The 24,627-nt window shown below is 42.3% G+C and overlaps 1 protein-coding gene across 5 annotated transcripts in view; it reads right to left on the bottom strand.

Annotated features, from left to right (window-relative positions):
- The window catches only part of RB1CC1 (RB1 inducible coiled-coil 1), a 40,246-nt gene that overhangs the window by 2,781 nt on the left and 12,838 nt on the right, over positions 1-24,627 (bottom strand). For all 5 annotated transcript variants that reach the window (XM_086335473.1, XM_086335474.1, XM_086335471.1 and 2 more), the window contains 17 exons: positions 22,629-22,831; positions 20,821-21,247; positions 17,637-17,807; positions 14,799-14,983; positions 14,450-14,636; positions 14,287-14,368; positions 14,103-14,164; positions 12,707-12,810; positions 12,188-12,314; positions 10,199-12,099; positions 6,603-6,768; positions 5,944-6,052; positions 5,634-5,862; positions 5,018-5,072; positions 4,104-4,151; positions 2,872-2,930; positions 1,169-1,305 (listed from right to left, as the gene is read on the bottom strand). In XM_086335473.1, the coding sequence (XP_086191599.1) occupies positions 1,169-1,305; positions 2,872-2,930; positions 4,104-4,151; positions 5,018-5,072; positions 5,634-5,862; positions 5,944-6,052; positions 6,603-6,768; positions 10,199-12,099; positions 12,188-12,314; positions 12,707-12,810; positions 14,103-14,164; positions 14,287-14,368; positions 14,450-14,636; positions 14,799-14,983; positions 17,637-17,807; positions 20,821-21,247; positions 22,629-22,831 (4,252 nt within the window). The remainder of the gene's footprint in view (positions 1-1,168; positions 1,306-2,871; positions 2,931-4,103; positions 4,152-5,017; positions 5,073-5,633; positions 5,863-5,943; positions 6,053-6,602; positions 6,769-10,198; positions 12,100-12,187; positions 12,315-12,706; positions 12,811-14,102; positions 14,165-14,286; positions 14,369-14,449; positions 14,637-14,798; positions 14,984-17,636; positions 17,808-20,820; positions 21,248-22,628; positions 22,832-24,627) is intronic.

Below are 24,627 nucleotides of genomic sequence, written 5' to 3'. Positions count from 1 at the left end.
CTGATTTTATTCTATAAACATTACTTGGCAAGACGTAAATTAACAGATCTCCTGAATAAACCATCAGAAACAAACACAGACACAGGGACTGGTTTACTGGAAGACAATTTTTCCACAGACAGCGGTGCAGATGGTTTCGGATGATTCAAGCACGTTACATTTACTGTGCACTTTATTTCTATTATTACTGTACCAGCTCCACCTCAGATCAACAGGCATTAGATCCCAGAGGCTGGGGACCCCTGGTCTGACACTAAAGTCCAAGGAGTGACAAGTACCCCTGGTCAAGGCCATAATACCCTGGTCAAAAAACCACAAAAAAAAAAAAAGAAAGAAAGAAAAAACTTAAGTTCACGGTTTTCCACGTATAAAACTAGTAAACTAAACTGCAACTGCCTTGTCTCACTTTCTGTGGTTACACTCTATATAACCCACCAACAACAGGCACAGAGGCAGTGGCCAAGTTAAAGAACTGACATCTGACCGCTCCAAACAGGAAGGGAAGGGAAGTGAAGTGAAAGTTGCTCAGTCCTGTCTGACTCTTTGTGACCCCATGAACTATACAGTCCATGGAATTCTCCAGGCCAAACAGGAACATCAAACCAAATGGATACAGTCTTTCTATTCAGGCAAAGTATTTCAGGGTGTCTATTATGTTCTTTTTGAGTTCTTTTAAAGGCCAATGTACCAGATAATTGTACATTATACCAGACAATGTACCAGATACTAACCGCAACTTGGTATATTTTAACAAAGCTCATTGCTTTGAAAAGAAAATGAAAGTACTGACAATAACGAAAAAGAAGGTAGAAACACAGAATGATATATTGCACAGAAGAGACATTTTATAATTTAAAAGAATTTATTGTCGCCAAAACAAGCAAAGTGCCCTTATAAACCAATGAGCACGTTATATTCAAGCTTACATAGGTATGAGCATTTTAACAGTACAATCCTGCTGTCGCCAGGGCATGAGATAACTGACCCGACTGCGTTAGCTGCACTCAGGCTGAACTGTCAACAGAACCCAGAAAAATAATCTGGATAATGCAGACCGAATACAAACAAACAAACAAAAAAGCAGATGGAAGCAGAGCTCTCTCTTGCCTGTGTAACTGACACAGTTAGACAAGCACACACCGGGTTTATGTCTCAGTGTGACACTTACCGCCCTCTCCCGGCCTGAGGTCCAGGGCGGGCAGGGACTCCGCGTGCAGGAAGTACAGGGTGGGGCTCACCGTGAAGAGCACATAGTTGTCGTGGCGCTCGTCCAGGATGATGAGCACCAGGTCGCCCACCTGGAAACTGAGCAGAGGAAAGCTTCAGTCACCTGAGAAGCCACCATCTCCCCCTCAATGCTCTGCTCGCGGACTCTGCAGGGCCCAACCAGTTCAGCTATCAATGCAACAGCAGATGTCTCAGCTACATGACTGCTCACACAGCTGCTCACAGGAGTGCTGGACATACACGTATGTTCAAAGGGTAACACGAGCAACTGTCAGAGACCAACATAATCTACTGGTTAAGAAAACAGCCACACACCCACCCACACACACACACACACACTCTCACACACACACACACAGCTTGGGTGAGGAGGAAAAAAAATACCCAAGTTCACCTAGTTATAGGAAGAAGGTACTCATCCAAACCCACCATTTTACAACCACGCACACAAGTAGACGGAGCAAACGCACAGTCACGTAAGGAGGGAAGCGCAACTTGTCCAGCAGTGCTGCTCCAGGCTCTGAGGAGAGTCCCCTCAGTCTGGAAGGAGAGGCAAGGAAACCAGGTGTGACGGCCTGAGGTTTCAGATGGCTTCTGTCTGTCTCCTCAGGGTCCTTCAGAATTGTCTTCGCAATACCAGTTCAAAGTTAATCTGGATCTCAGACAATAGTGGTCCTGAACCTGATAAATCATTAACATCACTAGGGAAACTCTACAAAGATAACAGTCTCTCCTTCATTAACTGTTTATCTCACAATTAACTGCCTGCCTAAAAGAATAGGACCAGATACGTTCTGGACAAACATCAGAAGACAACGCCTCTAAAGGGAAGGTGGGCTTCTCGGAGATGGTTTTTGTGTTAAGCTCATCTCTCTCATTTTTGAAAGACTGTAAGTTGATTTGACTTGACATACAGCTGGTAGGGAAAGACAGATACACCCAGCCCTTTCAAATCACTCGGTTTAATGTCAGTAACCCAGACACTTGGTTGATAGATCCATTACAGAGAAAGTCTTGTTTATTTTTTAAGTCAATGCTGATAAGCAGTGCATTATTGATGTGTAGCATATCAATAAAACAAAGTCTGAGAAATAAGCAGAAGAAGAAACACCGCAACTTAAAAAATCAAGAGTTTCCCATCTAAAATGAAAAAGATGAAGGTGGTAAAAGGGATTTAAAAGAGGTGGCAGCAACTGAAGAGGCTTCAGGAATGCAATGTAAGTGACAATTAAAGCTAGGACAGGAAGGACTTCCAATACGATCCCAATGTCCTCAAATCCCAATGCAGGAGACACAGAAGACCCAGGTTTGATCCCTGGGTGGGGATGATCCCCTGGAGATGGAATCCAATATTCTTGTCTTGGGAAAGCCCATGGACAGAGGAGCCTGGTGGACTACAGTCCAAAGGATCAAGAAGTGTTGGACATGACTGGGCACAACAACATCCCCAAAATAACACAGAAAAACCTTGCTTTTCAATTAAAAAAATATTAATTATGAATGAATGTATAACACTCTGCTGACTAAAACTGAGGTTGAAGGGCTACAGTCACTGAAACACATTTTCATGAACAATTCAGTACTATTCAATTTGGCAATTTTTTTTCACAGAAAAAAATCATAAAAAACAAAAACAATACTTACTCTCTAATGGCTATCTTCTCAGAATGCCTCGAGGATACGGAAGACATGCTCTGAGACATCTGGAAGAGAACAGTTCAAAGGTTATATGAGTCAAGTGCTCTCTCCGGGCACTTTCTAGGCCTGACTGCAGACACTTCTTCCACTATGATGTGTGGTCACGTCTGCATCCCAGCTTTCAGGGCCCAAACTCCCACGCTTCATTAACGTAATGCCTTTCCTTTAACAGTTACTATCAGTGTACAAATTTATCTACACTTCTACTTATGCTATTCTTAATCAAATTTGGCTGGATTAAAAACTGGATATAGAATTATTTTATCAATAAACAGACACTTAACCCTAACAAATATCAGAAGGAAGAAGCTGATGATTTCAGTTAAGAGTTTACAGCCCACGATTCTGAGCGACCAGCAGCCCAGGAAGGGCTGCCGACCATCCTCCCCTGCAAGCATCCAGGTGGGAGAGGGCGGGGCTAACCGGTCTCAGTCAGGCTTCAGCCCACTTCTCACACTGTTACTTGAAACAGGGGACGTGGGTCCCAAGGTCTGGGGGCCAGAAACGATGGCAGGGATACCTAACTCTCCCAAGCAGAGTGGCCCAACTCTAGTCACACAAACCAAGGACAGATAAATGGCTTTCCGTCTTAAACACTTAACAGCACCTACAGTGTCCTATGCACTGCCGACTGCTCTGGGAGCACAGTGCACGGTGACAACGCCCTCCAAGCAGAGCGTCCTCCCCCAGGGAGGCAGCCCAGAGCACATGGGGAGCCGCTGTGGCAGCAACTTCTCCATGTCTTCCTGAAAGGATGTGCTTCACTTACAAACAGCAAATAGCCTTAGAGCTGCTGTGGTCATAAGTTCAGGACTGACAGTTTGCAAGTTGTGGAAATAACGTGGAAGTTTTGCTGCTCGAGTTAAGATAGGCACATGCAAGAAACTGGATGCCTCCTTACAAGACACTTTACTTTAAAATAACTCCACTCTAATCAGTGCCTTAAGGTTTTCAACACAGGCCTCAAAACTGCTCCCACTTCCTCATAAATCGTAATCATTAGAGTATGAAAAATGAAGCAACTGGTTTATGAAAGCACGTAAGACTGACTTGTAAAACTGATTAGTCAACAAAACCTACCAGGCATGAATTAATAAACCATACAACTTTCTGATCTTCTTAATGAAATGTGACCCAAACAGTTTAAATGTCAAGATCAACTGGGCGAGAAACCTTACCAGTCTCTGATTTAACCGCTTGTTCTCTTCTTCTTTCAACTGTAGTGTCTGCAGAGAAGAGAAAAAGAGATGATGGTTTATGCTCATAAATACTCAAATCCAAACATAATGGACTAACGCTGATCTCTAGTATAAAAAGATCTTGGGGACATTCTTTTCTAGGGAATCTCTCCAACTGTTTTATTTACTGGCATAAAAGACAATTGGAATAATTTTTAGGTATACTTCCTTAAGTCAGGTGTTCTCAAAGCTTAATCTACATTAGAAGCCCTTGAGGACTTGCAAATACACACTAACTATCGAGATCTGTCCCCAGAGGCTGTGTTAGGAGGTGTGGCCCAGGAGGTGGGACCCACAGTTACTACACACAGGCAAGCAGACGTGATGACCCTTCACTAACAATAGCACAGGGGAGACCCGAGCAGCGAGAGTACATGTCTGTACAGTTCAGACTCCGAATCCTCAGCAGTTATCTTGTGGAGAGCAAAAGAGACTGTAAAAATCTTCAAAGCCTAAGCAATGAAAAGTGCTCTATGAACAAAGAAAGGCAAGTCTGCAATTAAGAAAGAACCCCTATTGCCATTTTTTTTTCTCTTCACCTCAATCAATCCCTATAAAAAACCTAACTTTTCTTCATTATTCACATATTCTATTTTTGCCCCATTTTGGAAAATACTTAATTTTTGAAAATTAGTATGCAGAATTCACACTTAAACTTTGTTGCTGAATCCTGAACTGTTACCAGCCACTAGGATCAGAGATGACAGAGCTTCTCAAAAATAACCACAAAATAACCATTAAAAAGATCTAATATATAAACACAACAAATCCTGTTCTCATGTAAGGTTGCTTCACTGTGATCCAGAGTGAAGGTCTTTACCCACTATGCTTCAACACAGACAAAATGCACTTACTCGTTCCAACAGCATTATCCGCTGTCTTTCTTCAGAGAGCACGTGGACGTTTTCTCTAAGAGAAAATGACTTACTTTAGCCATATTGATAAATAAAACTGTAACATACTTAGAATGCACAATGAGGTGGTCTGAGACACGTGTACTGTGCACCGCTAATCCACACCCCCCTCACCTCACATGACTACCTCCTCCCTGCGCCCACAGTCCTGGGGAAACCATGCTCTTCCTCTCCACTTCTACCTGTATGACTTTCATTTCAGATTTTATGTGTAAGTGACCACTCCATCTACCACGGCCTCAGCCCCATGAACACACCTGAGCCTCTGGTAACCCCTGCTCCCCGAGGCCATGGGCTCAACCCTGGAACCCCTGCCGACACCAGTCCAGCAGCCCTTCCTGGCTACCCGTGGACGCTGCAGGGACACCAAGGCACCTCATGAAACACGCCCATATGGGCTCCCACAGATAACCAGTGATGTTAACACTCACTGTGCTATAAACAATCCACCGGGTCCAGCTCTCAGGTCCGTGGGCTGCGGTCACCACCGGGGCTGCCCAGCCCTCCCACCCTCAGTGCTGGCTGGCCATTCTGAACAGGAGGATGGAGCACTCACTGGACAGACATCGTGCTGGTCTCCATGGCTGAGTCTGGCCTCCCCTCGGCAAAGGTGTCCAGGGCCTCCACCGGGGGCTCGGGTGCACAGGCCCCATACAACTCCGGGGCTGCAGCCACGCCCGGGGAGGGCACGAAGGCGCCGCCCCGCAGCCGGCTGACTTCCTCCTCCAGTCGCTTCTTCTCCTCCAGCAGACGCGCGCGGTCCTCAGACAGGGACTCGATCAAATCTGCAGCCGGGGTTGGGACAGAGTTAGCCATGGCACACATTGGTCAGAGCCAAAGGTGCCACACTCCTGAGGCCCGCTCACCTTTGTCCCGCTCCTGCTGCTGCATTGTGCTCTTGAGCTTATCACTGAGATCATTGATTATGTTTTCTTTCCTCATTTTCTCTCTCGTTAAAACAGTGTTAAAATTGGTCTGGAACAACAGAACAAGAACCACTCACATGATCTGTACACACAGCGCAGTGGCAGACACAAAAAACACACTGCATCTATTTCTGGTGGTACGTCTCAACATGGAGAAGAAAAGTATCATACACAAGGTGACATTTACTTTTAAATAAAAATGCCAGCTCATCACATGGATAAGAATTAACAGCACATAAATTAGAAGAAAATTTCACAGCTTAGAGAAAAGAAACTCAAATGTTACCCATGTAGTAGTATCAACACTTTCATTTGCAAAAATTAATGTGATGTGAAGACATTAAATGATTTTGACAAGATCAGGGAGGAAGCTAGGAAGTCAGGAACAGAATTTACATTTCTTCATTTCTAAACTAGGACTGTTTTCTTTTTGAAGTACTCATGTGAAATAATGACTGTTAAAAAGAACATGCTTTTAAATATGAAGATACGTAGCAAATACTACCAAGATCAATGTAGGAAAAGTCACACTTAAGACAGCAAAAACCTCAGCTACACAGACACACTTGTTAACCTTCTCAGTCCGGGAACCCACACACCTGCTGCTCAGCGATCAAAGATGTTCGAACATTCTGCATCTCCTCATTCTTCCTTTTCTCCTGCTCTTCAAGTTGTTCTAGAAACTTAGCTTTTTCTTCCTGGAGCTTTTCTTGAAGTTCAGCAACTAGGCTTGAAGAATCTTCTCTGGCAGATTCCATGGCATGACTTTAAAAATTAAATACAGTATTACATTTTCCCCCCAGTATTACAGATATAATCACAAGTATACCAAGTATCATAATTAGATGACACCAGAAATGCTAAACATCTTCCTTTAACCTAACAGTAGTTAACTGGTGTTAAAAGATCTTTCTATGTCAACTCTCGCTTTTTATCCACCAGCAAAAGAGAAACAAGTGCCAGGGAAAAGCCTAATACAGACCACATCCTCCCAGCAGTGGGGTTGAGTGGTTATAATCCGATATTCAGGATAATCAGTTTCTACAGCAAAAGGCAACACTGTCAATATAAAAATCAATATACTTCAAGAGCTCAGCTTCAAATTCTAGTTTTACTTTTCCTGTAACTGCCAGACACAGGACTGAGAGTTGAATTAAAAATACACCTGCAGAACACATCTGTTGAAGAGCTTTCATTTTTTAAACAGGCTTTGGTTCATTTTGTTAGCTAATGAATAGGTAACCTTAAACTAAAGTGAAACTTAAATGTGTACACAGCAAACTGACATACGCCTAAATTCAGATTCACTTCTCTCAGAACCTGCTCACCTCCAAGGGGTGCTGAGGGGCTGAGAGGCGAGGTCAACGAGAAAGCACAAGCCCAGGCTGCTGCTTATTTTATCTGCTTTCAACCTCACAATCCTCTACATCCGAATGCTTGTCAAGAAGTAGATAATCTCATCCAAGGTGTTAAAATATCCCCGGCTCAGGAGAAAGACTGTAAACATTCCCACACTATCTGAGCAACCAAGTCAGTGAAGGGTTTTAAATGTACATTTATTCAATTTAAAAGGACACTTCAATGTTTTTCAATGTTTCTCCTTCGGGGCTGGGGAGGAGGGGATTAAAAATCACAGGCAGCGTCATTTCAAGGTCACTGAGGAACCACAATGAAGCCAGGGACTTTGCTCACTAAGAAAACGGACTTAGGATAAAATAAGCCGAACGCAGGGCTTACATGTGAGCAACTCTTCATACTGTCTGCCTAATGTCTACTTTGTGCAGGTTTAAGTGACACGCCTTGAAGAAGTACCCCCTACAGTTACAGGGTAAGCCAACTACTGTGGGGAAAACAAAAAGCCAAGTTCCAGGCAAGTAGGCAGGGCAGAGGGAAGAGAATGAGGTTACAGGCGAGGGGGCAGCAGGTCACAAAAGTCTAACTGGACTACTCTAATATACAAGATGAAGAAGCAATAAGGTCCTGTTGTACAGGGAACTCTATTCAATATCCTGGGAAATGCCTTAATGGAGAAGAATATACATATGTTTAACTGCATCACTTTGCCACACAGCAGAAATTAGGATAACAATGTACATCAACTATTAAAATGCTAACTGTGTCCGACTCTTTGTGACTCCATGGACTGCAGCCTGCCAGGCTCCTCTATCCATGGAATTCTCCAGGCAAGAATACTAGAGTGGGTAGCCAATCCCTTCTCCAGGGGATCTTCCCGTTACTGTAGGCAGATCCTTTACGGTCTGAGCCATGGGGCTTCAGATTATACTTGTGTCAATGAAATACATTTTTTAAAGTTAAAAACAAAGTAAGTCCCTGGCAATCCAGTGGTTAAAACGCCATGCTTCCAAAGTAGGGAGCATAGGTTTGATCCTTGATTAGAGAACTAAGATCTCACATGTGCTGGCATGACCAAAAATAAATTTATTTTTAAAATTAAAAAAAAAAAAAAGGAATTAGCAACTACTTGAGCTATCAGGGCAAGACACAGTGGGTGAGCTATCAGGGGCATGAGCCATGATAACCCACAGCTTGTCTGTCAGTACAACAAGATTTCTAAGTGTACAGCAGTTCAGGCACACGGGACAGCCTGTCCAAGGTGAGGGTCAGGATTTCTGAGACCCAGAGGCAGGACAGAGCATATCTGAGTTGCTGCTCCAGCTACTCCACCGAATACCTGTGCAGCCCCTGCTGTGGGAGCACTCCCCGCCTACCCTACCCCACCACCACCCCCCACCGTGAACCCATGCAGCTGCTCTACCAAAATGGACACTGAATGGAGCTTTGGCAAGTCCTACGGGAGAACCATGGTTAAGGCCCTTCGGATTCTGAAGCAGGGAACCTGGCTTTAGGCTTTTGTACCTGGTCTGTGGAGACTTGACCCCTGCCATGGTCTCCTCAGTTACCATAGAGTGGACACAGCCTCACTCCTGGAGCTAGGACACTCAGGTGACACAGTGGACACAAGGTGTGGTCCACACGAGTCCTGACAGCACTGGGCAGGTACGGAGGGGCTTCCATTCCCCCACAGCAGCCACGGCGAGCCTGCAGGAAGGATGCTGCAGGAGGGCCCGGTGTCCAGAGGATTCTCAGAGGGCTCCAAAGCACGATGAGAAGGGGTAGGATGAGAGGGGGTGCAATGTCTGGGCAGGACCCCACAAGGACCACAATCTCTGACCGAACACTGTGCACCATACCCATCACTGGCCCCTGGAGGACCCTGGTGCCGCCGGCCTACCTGGCCTTCTGCAGTGACTGCCTCGACCTCTGCATCCCCCAGGCTCTAAGGACACTCAGAGGTCCAGTTCCTCTAAGAGCCTCCAATCCCTCCAGAAAACATTCTGTTTTCAAAACAGACTTGGAGGTTCAATTGTGCGCCAGGTTATGAACAGTATACAGCAGATAGTCAATCACAAGAGGCTGGGTAAAAGTGATAAGCAGCAGCTGGAGGTTAAATTACATAAAGCACATACACCTATACAGATACTCTCTTGGAAGAATTAATGATAGAACCAACTAATGATGCTCTAGAAATTGTTTATTAGGCCACAAACCCCCTCAATAAATTTTAATGAGTAGGAATACCAAAGTCCATTTTCTCCGATCAAAGGCAGTAACATCAGACAACAACAATAATAAAAAAGCAAAAAAACCCACCACTGTATAAAACCCAGAATTTAACATTATCTTTTGAATCACAGAGGAAATAACTGAGATTGTAATATCAGAAAATAACAACCAGGAAGCTGGAGTCCTAAACGTTACTAACTGCTGCTCTTTTATACATTGTACATGATTTTAAAAGAATGAAAATCAGTAACTTTCAAATGAAGAATTCAGGGAACAAACTACAAATAAACCGAAAGGAAATTTATATGTTAAAAAAGGGGGAAAACGATCCTGAAAACATTTGAAATTTTCAAAACTTATTTGTCTTGAAATCCAAAATACGAATCCATTTTTAGAGGCCATCCCAGTGGATTTACAGTCTGTTATTTCTTTCAAATGTTTTTAAGTAACATGGACTATTTTAAAAAGGACATTTTTACTTCACAAATATCTCAATGGTTACTTTTACCTGAGGTAAATGAGGAAATTAAGGTACTGTGATTACAAACACAATTAAAATTTGAATCACCAGACTTTAATTTTATGATTACAGACTGAAGTTCTTTCTTACCTTTTTGCTAATTGACTCTCAAGATGTTTAACTTTCTCTAACAACTCTTTCTCAACAGCTTCTCTTTCCAAGTGCATTTCTTTTCTGGCAGTCTCAATAGCAGCTTCTTTTTCACAATTAAGCCTCTGAACTAGCTGTTCTCGGTCCTGTTCCTGTCTCATGACAAATTCCTCTTTGTCTTTCTCTAGCTTCTGGATAATAGCTTTGTACATATCCTCTTGCTGGGAGATTTTCTCATCTTTTTGTTTTTCAAGAGCACTCAATTCTGAGTCCAATTTACTCTGCAGTTCAGCTAATTCTTCTTTCAGGCCTTTTTCTATTTCAAATGCTTGCTGATACAATGATGTCATTTTGTTTAAATCAGTTGTAAGCCTATCAGATTCTTCTTCATGTCTACTAATTAACTCGGAAATGCACTGATCTTTTTCAACTGTCATTAAAGTTCTCAGCTCTGCCAAGCCCACCTGATAATTTTCATTATTGTCGTGAATCTTTTGGTTTAGTTTACTGATCTCTGCTCTCAACTGTTCAGTCTCTTTTTCGAAGAGAGACTGCAAGGTCTTCTTCTCCTGGGTTCTGCTTTCTTCCAGCAACATTTTTATCTCATCAGTTTCTGCTTCCTTCAGAGCCAGCTCCACCTCTAACTTACATCTCATGTCCGACAAATCTGAAACCTTGAGCTTTAACTCCTGGAGCTGCTGCTCCTTCTCCTGGATGACTGCAGCATGAGAATCTTGGATCTGCTCGATCCTCTGCTGGTTTTCCATCTCTAGTTTCTCCAAGCAGAGCCTGTGCTCGTTCATGGCCTTCTCCAACTCCTGTGTGTGACGGACCTGCAGTGTGTCCTCCAGCTCCTTCAGATGACTCTGCTCCAGGCGCTGGAGCTCTGCCCGCAGTAGCTGGAGCTTCTCGTCATTCTCCACGTGGAGCTTCCTCAAGTCCTCCAGGGCAACCTCACGCGACTGCCGAAGTGCTTCCATCTCACAGTGCTGGGCGTGCACTGTGCACTCCATCTCGAGCAGCTTCTGGTCCTTCTCTTTCTGCAGGCAGATGACAGCTTCCTTCTCATGCTTGACCAGAGCAAACTCATTATCCTTATTCTGCAGCACCTCCTCCAGGCATACCAGGTCCCCCCGCAGCTTGGTGATCTTGCTCTTGTTCTCTTCACTCTCCTTCACCAGGGTAGCGAGCCTGCCCTCGTACTCGCTTTTTAAAGACTCTAGTTCTTTTTGATGTTTTTCATATAGTGTTATTTCCAAAGAGTGCTTTACTTTGTCGATAATGCTTCTTATTTCTACTGCTGTACACTGCAAGGAATTGGCAAAGTCGCACTGTTCCTTCTGCACGAACGTCCGGAAGTGGCAGAAGTCCTCCTTCAGGGTCTGAATGCTGAGGTGCGAGTCGTGGGCGGACGCGCGGCACCTCCCCAGCTGGACACTGAGGGACACGCGGTCGCCCGGGTCCTCCTGACCAGGGGCACTGGTGTCCTGCATCCGCCTGCTGTCAATGGCGTTGATGACAGAGGAGTAGAGGGACTCCACCATCATCTCTGGGCTCTGCGGGTCACTGATGGGGTTTGGAGACGATAGCTGCTCCTCTATGACAAACTCGTTCACCGCAGACATAAAGTCCGACTCAGGACTTTCTGCTAGTGAATCCAAGTCTAAGGAGGCCTGGTGGAGAGTATGCTCTATATTTGGATGGGGGATAGTCTCAAAGTCGAACGTGTGGGCATCAATGCTGTCTGGTGACAGCTCCTCTAAGGGGCAGACTGCAGGACACAGGGGATCCTGCACGGCGAGTGGAGGCGGTGTCCTGGGTGAGGTAGTGGTTGTGATTCCTGTCGCGCTTTCCAGCCGGGGCGAGGAAGCCGACTGCGGGGACGTCTGACTCGCAGAGGCCTGGAAGAGAGAGGGACAGGCTGACCGAGCTGCGACACCACAGGCATGCATGCTAACGGGGCGAACCACTGCAAAGAACTGGATTTGCCTTTTGTTCACTCAGCAGGTCTGTAATGGTCTGTGACATTTCATCCAAACTTTGTGCTGCTTTTACCAAATTATGCAGAGCAAGTACATGCTGGTGGAGAGGTTCAAAGTCACAAAGTAAGGGAACCCTGAAACAGAGCGCAACCAAATTAGACTTCTAATTTCTTAATGAGAAAGGGATAACTACAACCAAACATTGTAATCTGTGCCCAAAATGATTCTCTATCAATCAATACCAAACAAGCTGAAGAAGACTAACACATACCATGCAACAACACAGATTACTATCAGAAAAAACTAATTTCATGTACGGCATTTCTTTTCTTCTACTTTATCATCTTCATTTTCTGATCTTTATTTTCTAATCATTTTTATATTCCCCGCAAGCTTCCCAAAGCAGCCATGGAAGAACCAGACTATCATGAAATCCTCCTGTTCTGGAGTACCCTGCAAGCACTGGTGCTCTTCCCACCACCCAGGGCAGCGAGAACATCCCAAAGTGGGAACTACAGGCATTTACCTGAGGAATGGCTGAACTTCAGAAGGACAAAATGATTGCAGAAACTGTAAATCTTTTAATGAAATATCTGGAAGTTCACAGTCAAACTTTCGAGGCTTCTGTGTCTATATATATAAAAAAAAATTACCAAAAAATATACAGGATAATTTTGTATATGATTTCTTACTATATACTGACTATACTTACTATATTTCTTGTTATAAATACTGTATTTCTTACTATATAATTCAATACAATAAGTAATTAAAAATGCTTCAAGTGATCTACTCATCCCATAGAAACAGAGTAAGATAATCAACTACAAATGAAGGACTGCTCAATGAGAAGACCATCTCCCGAGTCTGAAACAACAGGGATGCCGGGCTTGCTCCCTCTCTTGTCTGCTCTCAGCATCTTTTCACAGAACACTGCTGTTCCCAACCTACATTAAAGGAACCCATCTGTCTCGCTACCACACAGGCTGGTCCCAAATTTCCACGTGCCCGACTGCTCGGTCAGCACAGTCCTGAGGCCCACCCTGGCCCTCCATCTACTTTTGTCACCACTGGTGTGTGGTGCTGTTTTAAGGCAGCAAAGACTTTCTTTCTAACATAAAACTTCCTTCCATACCCTTGACTCCAACTTTTCATTACATTTTCCAAAGTATGAAATCTTAGTCAATTGCAGCTTCTTAAAAAAAAAACAAACATCACCTACCATTCTTTTTATTATTGCTGAGAAATGCAGCTTTTAAGACAAGGCCATGGCCTTAGTCATGACTTATGCAGGGTTCCCCAGTGAAGGCGTGTGTGTAGGAAACCCTGCCTGTTTGCAGACACACAAAAACACAACGTCTGTAGCCCTAAGGAATCCTGTAGCACGAAACACGTGTGACCGTGAAACAGCGTGTGTGAAGAGAAAACGTGTGTGAGGAGAAAACAACGTGTGTGAAGAGAAAACGTGTGTGAGGAGAAAACAAACAGACAGCACTTCTAAAACTTATTTGACCACGGAATCGTTTTTTGTTTTTTTTTTCATATAATAAAACTAGTGGTCCCATTCTGGTTTAGAAATACAGGGACCTTATATTTCATGGCTTCGATGAAGATGACCTGATTGGGGATTGTCCAACATGAATGAAAGAAAGAGAAGGGGGAGGGGGAGGGGAGGGCGGGAAGGAGAGGAGGAGGGAGACAGATCCAGTGAGGGGAAGAGACTCCGTTCCCACCCATCTCAACAGTGTCCTACGACGTCACCGTTCTGAGCAGAGAAGACTCCTGACCAAAAACTATGAATTCATCTTAGAGTCAAAAACACCGTAATTTTGATTAAAAATCTGTTTCTGATAAGTATCTCCACTTCTGAAATAAAGGTCTGAACACACAGGACTTAGTCAAGTTAGAAAATAAATACGTACACAAAAGGATGGGGGCCAGGAGTCCAATCCCCTGAACAGACGATTTCTTAGAAAAGACTTCCCTGTGTAAAGAGATTAACATGCAGTTACTCTACAACTTCAGCTGCATGATGTACTCATAACTACAAAATAAAACCAGCACTTTTTCTTAAAAAATGTTAAGTTATTAATAAAGAACACTTACTAAATAATTTCCCAAAGGATTCCCTTTTTGACTTCTCAGCCTCATACAATTGCTTTCCGTCCTTGACTAAAGCACCGGCCCACTGAGGAAAGGAGAGCACGTATTAGCATCAGCACCAACTCACTGAGGCCCAGACACAGTAAACACAGCTCAGCCTGCGTACCTCCCTGTAGTGTTTTATGAACATTTTTCTCCTGACAACCTCAACAACAGCTAAGCAGTACATCTGAGGAACTGTGCTCAGAGCTTCTACGATCTTGACTCTTTCTAAGAGCTCGATAACCAGGCGGAGCAAAGCCTGCAACTTCTCTCCATCCTGATCTGCGTGGAGCATCACAAAGCAACACCACCTGCAGAATGAAATCGAGATGCAGAGACTCTGAAAAACCATCCATGCCCATGGTCGTCAACCGACAAAGAGTCAGTATGGTAATAAAATCACACCATCACTTCGGAGAAATACAAAGCATCAACTCTCAACACCCCAAACCAGCTGCCTGAGAACGACTTACTTGAGTCTGACATGAAGATTATTTGCGAGCTCCTGTTTGGCAGTGGTGCACTTCTGTTTAATGTCCAACAGCTTTCTATGGTTTTGCAACATAATCATCAACTGATTTGCATGACTCAGACACAAATCAGGTAGCACAGATGCATCCTTCAAGTTTTCAGCTCTCATCTGATTAGCTAAAAATCCCTTTGAGAGAAAACATTTTAAAGGATATAAACTTTCATTAAAAACATGAACATTCGTTTAAGAGGAACAGCTTCATATTAGACACAAACTGTTCTCTCAAATAAGATTTTAAAATCTCCTACTTTTCCGAATGTAGTAGATTGGGTCCACAGCAAAAGATTCAGTTTTTAAGAAATTTATGCTTATCTAATTCTGTTCAATTTTCATGCTTTAAAAAAAAAAAGAGAGAGAGAGAGATCCAGGAAGATAAAGTAACCTGTCCAAGGACACAGCAGGCAGATGAGAACCAGAACCTGTGTGACTGTATACCCCTGCTAGGCCGCTGTGCAGTCAGAGTGCAAGGAAGTCACACAGGGCCACTGACTTTACAACAGATTTAATCTAATCAGTGATACTCAACAGTATACACTTCTCCCAATAAAGTAACAATCTTTGATGTTGACTACATCACTCACTGAAAAGCCATTCCCCACTCCAGTAATCCTGGGCTGTTGTACCTTATTCCACTGACCTGTGTGCATGTCTTCAGAACAATGATTTCCACAGTATTATTTTGTAGGAAAAATAATGATTAGACTCTTTTCTTAGCTATCCTTATTTATTTCCACAAGGGAGCCTTGCATCTTTTTGTTAGGTAAGGATTGTGCTTAGGCTGTAGATTAATTCAGACACACGTGTCAAATCCAACAGCAAACAATTAAAAAAAATAAGTCTAAAGACATCTTGATGAGTCAGTATAGTGACAGCTTTCTTCTTGCTCTATTTACTGAAAAGTTAACATGCTAAGGAAGTTTCGGGGTATGCACATCCATGTTACTATCACACCTGCCGCCGTACACAATCGCATTTGTAGGGCTCAGGCTAGGACAGCACACGTAGCTTCTTTCTGTAGTTCTCTCTCTTTACTATTTGATGTTTTTCTAAACATCATGAAGGTAAATTTAGGTTTAAATGATTTGTTAAAGTCAAGACGGTTCAATATCTGAAAATAAGACAATTTTAATAATAATAACGTTATATGTTATTTTTCTTCCAATATGTTGCATGATGCTTTTTCTGTAATTTAGTTAAAAAAAAAAAAAAAACTTACTGCTTTAATCTCCTTTGATAAAATCTTAAGAGGTTTTCAATGCTTTTTACTGAATCCAAGGAAAATACTGCATCAATCCACAATCCATGGAGTGCAAGCTCAACGCAGGAGAAATACAAAGAAAGCCACAACTCGCCACGTCACAAACTGCTAAAACCCAAACCAAAGGCAAACGGCTACAAGTGAATTACTAACAGCCTAGAATTCCCTATCAAGAGAAAATATCCTTGAGAAACAAAGGATTTTCCAGTGACAAAACCTGAATTTACCACAAGCTAGAAAACACTAAAGAATACTTTACTGTAGAAAAGTAGTGTAAGTTGCTCAGTCATATCTGACTCTGAGACCCCATGGACTGTAGCCTGTCAAGCTCCATGGGGATTCTCCAGGCCAGAATACTGCAGTGGGTAGCCTTTCCCTTCTCCAGGGGATCTTCCCAACCCAGGGATCTAACCCAGGTCTCCCACATTACAGACAGATTCTGTACTAGCTGAGCCACCAGGGAAGCCCATTTTTAATGTATGATAGACTTTAATACATCAAAGATAAATGTGTCATTTAAAGGGAAGACTGCTAATACATTAAAAAGACTATATTATGATGTATTCCAAGAATCCAAGGATGGTCAAGATTAGAAATAGATTGTACCTTCCTTAACCTTATAAGACTTTCTAATAAAACAAGGGGAAAAAAAAAAAACCAACCTACTACAAACATTGTAATGGTGAAATGTCAACCATTTCCCACAGATCAGGAATTAACCAAGGATGGCCAGTATAACATCTATCAATACTCAGCACCGCACAGGGTGGGGGTGCCGTCGGGTGGGGACCCACTCAGTGCAAACACAAGATGGAGAAATCAGTTAAGGAGGCTGGATCCAAAATTAAGGGAAAGGAAAAGAGAATCTGGTAGTTACAAGATGAATTCAGTCTGTAAACTATAAAAACATTATAAATATTTCAAACATGTTGAAAACTTACAGAACATCACCACATGGAGAAAACTTCCAGGTCAGTCACTCTCCACAATCCCACCACCTTCTCATGGCTATAAATCTAATCTGGTACCAGAGTTTTTGGAAGTGAAAGTAGCTCAGTTGTGTCCAACTCTTTGCGACCCCCATAGACTATACAGTCCATGGAATTCTCCAGGCCAGAATACTGGAGTGAGTAGCCTTTCCCTTCTCCAGGGGATCTTTCCAACGCAGAGATCGATCTCCCACATTGCAGGAGGATTCTTTACCTGATTTCTTGGAACACGGCATTGAACTAGACCTCCTAAGGCTCCCCATTTTCCTGAGGCGGGAGCAGGAGGTGCTCAGGGATCACGGACAGGGGCTGTGGGCGTGTGCAGGGCTCCCTACCGCCCAGTGCAGCCTTAGCTCAAACCTCTGAACATGAGGAACCGGCCTCCTCCTGTCCTACCAGAACCAGTAATACCACAGTTAACACTACTCACGGGTGACATGGAAACACAGGGCACAGCAAACGAACAGTGCATATAAAAGACTAGTCTAGAAACCACAAATCCCCTTTCCCGAGACAGGTCTGCAGTAAGCACCTGAGCGAGTTCTTTCTGCTCATTGACCAGTCGGCCGCAGCTGGCAATCATCTGGTCCAGGGCGTACAGCCGGTCCTCCAGGCCCTTGATGGCTTTCATGTTCTGATTATCGAGATTGGCAATAGTCTGACGGCATTCGGCCATAAAGGGTCGAATGATCCGGGGATCAAGCTGAGTGACATGGAAATATGTATGAATGAAATTTTCAGCCAAGAGCTTAAAATACATTTCACACTATTTTGATCTACAACTTCAAAAAAAAATAAAAAACAGTGATAGTAAAAATTATAGAAAAGTGGAAACATGAGAAATCAAGATTATATTTTCATAAGGTTAAGAACAGGGTAATTACAATGTTATAAAACCACAATTATTACTGATTATGTTGGGATACTTAAGCAATCTAGTTCCAGGCATACACCTTTCAACTCAAGCCACAATTCATTCAATTCTCAACAGCCCACCGAAAATGCTATTTTCAAGATCTTATGCAGTAGGGCAAAATTAGTAACAAAAACATATTCTTTGGTCATTTCCTATCTAATCAATCCAACCTCCCCCCTAAAACATATCAACATCTTCAAACTCCCTCCCCTTGGCAATATCTTTATTTTCAGGTTGTACTCCTCCAGCAATCTGTTTCATCACCTATACTTTCTTGCTGTGTAATCTCCCCTGTTGCTGGACTTTAATTCTGCAAGTTTCCTGGAATTTGTGTAATTCAAGGAACCCAAACACTTCTCTCCACCTGCTCCTCTCGCCTTGGAATAACACTGCACACTGGTGTCTTCCATGTAGACGGCCCTGCACTGGCTGCTCTCAGGGCTCACACGTGGCCCACTGGAGACCACCTTCTCCGGGACCCTGCTCCTCTTCTGCCTCCTCCATAAACAGGCGATCCCAGGGGGTTCTGTGCTGTGGCACATTTCTACTGCTTCTCACAGGGTTTCAGCAGTAGCTGCAACCAGAATAAGTTAACTCCCAACCTTTTCAACCCTTTATCTTCCCACCAGTGTCCAGTTCATGTTTCTGCCTGTCTGCTACCATCTCCACGTGGACATCAGCCACGATCACTGGCTCATTAGAGCTGTCCTCTGCTCAAGTTCCTAAACAACTTCCTTCTGCCCAGAGACACAGAACTGCAGATGAACGAATCCTGAGTTTCTCCAGCTAGGTCTCTGTTCATGCTGACTGACCTACCAGCTACTGAAGCACACCTCTGCTTACTGTGAGCAGTCCCGTCAAACACATCTTCCCAGAACACTACCAGCTGAGGGACCATAAATTATTTATTTTTGGTACAGTGTTCAGCACGCTGACAACACATGTAAGCAATTAAAAATGAACTATTCCACAGTTACCGAGAATTCAGCTGCACTTCTAAGATCATGCAGACGTCAATAGCCAAACACGGGAGGCACCTGCCTTGTATGACAGCTAACTAAAATGTGTGCATATGTGAACATTTTCTATTTTCATGGTGAGTCCAGTGCACACATTTCCACCAAAGTACTGACTAGCTATAAATTATTAGGGTGACAAAAGGCTATAGAAGATGACTAAAACAGATTTCATCTTGGGCAAAATTACGACACATAAAACAGCAGTGACTTAAGGAAGAAAAAAACTCCGGACCATATGCTGTTACGATGTTCCTGTATTTCCTAACTCACTGAGAGAACAGCACAACTATACAGACGAACATGGAAGAGTGTCTTGAGACTCACTCAATTCTGTAGGTGTAAATGAATATGAATTTTCATCAAGCCAGACAAGGACTACTGTTTCTTCTCCCTTGTCATATAAAGTGAATAAAACTTGAGGCTTTGCTAGATTTCATTCAAACATGCAAACACACAGCCATCTGTAAGCCCTTTAAAAAGAGGTTCCCATGGCCTAGAGGCCTGTTCTCTGAATGATGTAAAACTACAAAAAATGACACTTCACTCACTCTATCACAAGCACATGACTGATTTTCCATAAAAATAATTTTCAGGCTACTAAAACGTCAATAGTTTGAATAGAACACTAGCTTTCATTCATTTCTGGCAGTAATCTTTGCATAATATATTCCACACTTCTCTACCCAGGCAAATGTCTTAACTGAAGATTTCTTTGACAACAAATAATGAACGGCCAAAATGAAAGCCACGCCCACAGGATGTCATCAAGGATGCGGGTACTGAGAGAATGGCGACTCAGACTGCACTCCGCCTTCAGCAAGAACAGAACGCTGCTGTTTCCAGGCACCCAGATCCGTGTGGCCTTTCTCCCAAGAGCCAACCACAGACCAAGCCTCTGTCCAACCAACTGAGAAGTTCACCTTCACACTGTTTCATCTGGTCTGTCTCATTGACACACGTGCCCCACCAACTTCCTCTCAGGCAGCCAAGATTTTCTACCACTTACTGATCAGGTCTGAAGAGCTTTATTCCAGATTTATGCCCCAAGTTTAAAAGCTTTTATAAGTGTACTTGGGGAGAGCATAACCCTAAGCACAAGTCACTATGATTACAAAATACGACTAAAAAACAATGTCTAAGTTCTGACTTTTATCTCAGGTGAATCTAAAATCACTTCTTTCAAACATCAGAGGCCAGTTGCGAAGGTAGGGTGGGGACCCGATTAGAAAGAGGCCCACAGGGTTTTCTGGGAGGTAGAAAGGTTCAATGTTGTCCTCCTCTGGAAGCTGGTTCCTAACCACTCAAGACTTGTGTACTTCACTGAATGTAAATCATTTTCAGAGTAAAACAATTTAACTGTTAAAGATATAAGCAAAATTATATCTACAGCATAGCTGCAGAGACAAATTACATGAGCTATTAAGAAGTCCAAGTGATACTACAGGACCATGAAGAAAAAAATTCTAAGTACCACCACCACCACCCAAACCATCCCCATTGGAATGGACACTTCAAGGCTCAGCCCTGCATAGAGATTTTACCTGTATTACCTCTAGTAATCTTCCCAAATTTGCTGTCAGTTTCCTAAGTATGGTTACATTACCCGTTAAATGATTTGGTTTGTCCAAGGTCCTTCCTACACGTGGTTATGAAGTTTCACTCCAAGGCTCAAGGCACCCTTTCTCCCATTACTGTACAGGAAATACTTAGTGTAGGCAATGTAACTTCAATTGGCGAAAACAACACAGTGACACAAGAAAGATCAGACTAAGACTCCTCACCCTGCTCATGGAATCAAAGCACTTCCTGACCAAGGACTCGACATCATTAGGCCTGTCCTGCACGTTGATCCAGTCCAACAGAGAAACATTAAAGAAAGGCAGGTCCCCCTCTTTAGCCTCTATTGCAGCTGCGTCCTGCTGGGCAGGGCTTGGACAAGGCTCCCTCACATCTTTTCCACTTTCAGCATCTGCGGCGTCTGAGGCTACGTGCTCCACAGACATGTGAAATGAGGTGAACGAGGGTTTGCTCGTTGCTGCAGGCGTATCAGGAGAGAGCACCAGTTCAGTGGAGGTCTTTGTCTCAGACTTTTCTGAGCCTTCGCGTTCAGGCAAGGAATCCACTCTCCCCAGACATTCCCTGTAACTGTGTCTGGTGAGGCACTCCAGCAGTGGAATCTTGGCCATGACTGAAACCGCAGTTCCTAAACTTAAAGTACAAAAGACCTGTCAGTAAATCACGGACTGCTCAACTTAGAGGTCAGCATTTTGAAAGGAAGAGGTTATCACGAAATCTCACCCCCTCTCTCTTAGGCTACATGCATCTGAGCAGTCCATGAGGTGTCCGTTAAAGAAAGCAGAGAGGAGAGTACCTTTACACACTGAGACCCTCTAAAGTAAAGGTACCAAGTCCACACTATACATATGGACACTCAGTTTTTAACTAAACTTAAGGTATAAAAAATTCAAACTTATTAAAAAGATTTACCATAGCAGTCTCTTAAAGTTTAATGTTTTGTCTCTAAGCTAATCAAAGATTTTAGATATAATGACAGCAGAGGATAAAATTAACAGTTTTATTAGAGATTAAGGTTAACTCTTGGGTTTATCACACCCTGAAAATACACAGGCAGGCAGATAGATATATGTTGTCAAAAAACATGAAGGAAAGATGAAATCTTGACAATTTAACGTCTATAAAAATATATATAAAATCATTCACGCTCCTACATTAACATGCGAGATGACTAGCTCCTGCCTTGTACCCCTGAACAGTTTTACTGGGAAAGGTTATTACAAAAACTTTTAAAAGCTCTTCCCAGTCTTAATCACTCTCTTCCTTCCCAGGATGTGTCCCACTGTCATCTCAAAACCAAAATGTTCCTAAATATTCAGAATACAGAAACCTGAATTAATAAGGCCCACTTGATTTCAAAAAAGAACGTGCTACTTCCCTCCAACTCTAATAAAAAATTTAAGAAAAAACAAACAAAAAATGAATACAAGACACTGAAAGCATACATGTACACACACAACAAAGGGCCACATTTGTGCAGAATTATTGCCATATTTTTTACATTCATTGTAGCCCTTTTAAAAAAGAACCAATGGGTATCAGATGCTTACATGCAAAGAACAAAAAAAAAAAAGAATCTAAATGAAAACTAGAACACAATGGCTCTTTTCCATCTTAGCAAGCCTATATCATATGGCAATATTAAAAAAAAATTTTTATTTGACTACCATTTGAAAACTTTTCATTTGCATTTTGCCTCACTTTATTGGTAGCAAGGCAAGAAACAAAGATTCTTGGGTTTATAAATAATTTCAAAGTATAGAGTCTTTTACATAAAGAAAATACAAGAAAACAAAATGTGGTAAATCTATATAATATGTGGAAGATAAAACTAACCATAGTTTTACAAATTTTACACTCCATGAAAGTCATTATAAAAGTCTCAAAAAAATAAACCTCAATTATAATAAATATGTGGCCTACTAGAAATGAAGTGACCATTACTAAAAGTACTGATAAACTGCAAAGGTATTTTAAACAAACATGTTATTATCCATTTTAATGGCAAACATACTGAGTAAGTTTTAATTTGATGTCTTCTACGGATTGCAGATAATTTGAATAAATACTTTCAAATTTGAAAAGCAGCTTTTGGTAGGAATTTGAGCAATCTTCCAGATTGGCCATAATTGCAGCCCAGCCTTGGTGCTGAAGATGTTCATCATGGACCAGACCTTCACAGAAAGAGCAGAGTTTCTTGGCAACTTCATACATTTCCTATGTTGGAAAAGAAGAAATAAATGGTAAGAGAAGGTAATGCCTATGCACACGTCTGCACACGTGTACTTAAGTGCATGCATGAATGTGCTCTGAACTCATGTCAAAGGGAGCACTGTTCTGGACTGTTCCAGGTTATGGCTCCTGCCTGCTGCCATGGTAATAAGGAGGAACTCACACCTGGGGGAGGATAAGGGGCTGGAGATCCGTGCAGAGTCAGGCAACAATAACCATCAAAAATAAAACTGTGAATTCACACAAGGGAATACTACTTGGCAGTTAATACAAACCTGCAACTACACAACCAAGTCTCAGGAACATTGCACTGACTCAGGTCAGTCACAAAAGGAGTCAGGACACTGATCAACTTCACGGAAGAGAAAAATGGGGACTGAAAGCAAGGGAACACAAAGGACGGCTGTGGCTGATGCCATATTTTAAAATCTGTTCACTTTGTGAAAATACAATGACAATGAATATCTAATTGTGATACATGCATTTTCAAATATGTACGTTAATAAACAAAACTCTATTATTAATTTTACTAATAGTAAAGACAAAAGTCTAAGGTCACACAAGTAACTGGGAAATGTGACTCTGGAGATGGCGCTCTGGATGGTTAGAAGACAGAGCCTAGCGGTCCGGGGATGAGGAGTATAGGCTCTCACTGTTGGGAGCCCAGGTTGCATCCCTGGGTAACCAACTAAGATCCCACGGAATGGCCCAAAACACAAGTCTCTAATTGCTGATGCAGTGGACAGTCTGAGCCGCAGGTCACAGTCTTGGTTTCGTATAGCAGCTTTTGGGGGAATGCTACAACCTGAGGTACTTTCTTCCCTCCACTTCCCATTCTTATTTCTCCTTATTTTCTTACCTATACCTGGACAGTGATCTTTCCAAGCAAAACAAATAAAACCCCCCAAACTCTCATTCCCCAGAAGCAAAAATGCTTCATCACAGCAATTAACTAATTAAGCTAGTGAACACTGTGATTAGAATATGATCAAGAACATCTTTCCATTTGTTTATAATGTTTTATGTTCTAGAATTGTATAGGCTTTTGTTGATACTGTTATTGAAAATGCAATATATTTCCCATTTCTATTCTAAAGGAGAACCAATAAGGGAAATATGAATAATGTCTACACATTTTTATCACATACTCCAATCAACCTTACAATTCCTGCTGATGGATTTATTAAATTCTCTCAAATTTACCAAATATGCAATCACCTAAAATGGATGTTTTTAAATGGCATGCAACTGTATAACCTATCTTTATTTATTTGTAGACCAATAATCAGAAAACATATCTAAAGAACTTTAGTAAATAAATTCAGTTGACAGATTTGCCTTTTTAAAAATAATGGTGCCTTCTAAAAATCATTTCCAGACCCTTTAATGTTTATTAAACATATTTCATAAAGATGAGAGATGAGGTTCTCTTTTTTATGTTGCATCTCATGTGAATGAGCCAGTTTCACAAATGCATGTACTGCATTAAAACAGACTGCTAAGAAATATATTTTAGAAAGCAAGTATTCATACTACTTAGTAGTTTAATATTTTACTAGTTTATCTTCATAAAAGGTAAATACTTTGGGTTGATTCTAAGACCTTTTTTATGTCTGAAAGCAAAATGTGTCCCCCTGCTGATAGCTTACAGCTAGTATTACAGCAAAGTACTAGCAAGTCAAAAACAAACACAAATAAACAAAAACAAAACCAAATGACTGGGAAACAACCCATAGGGTTTGCAAGCAGCAATACGAGTATGTATCAGGAAGAAACTGGGT

The sequence above is a fragment of the Bos grunniens genome, chromosome 14 (assembly GCF_055505025.1).
Source record: "Bos grunniens cultivar Pamir isolate PY7600 chromosome 14, Bosgru_T2T1.0, whole genome shotgun sequence".
NCBI classification, from domain to species: Eukaryota; Metazoa; Chordata; class Mammalia; order Artiodactyla; family Bovidae; genus Bos; species Bos grunniens.
This window is presented reverse-complemented; position numbering and strand designations above follow the sequence as displayed.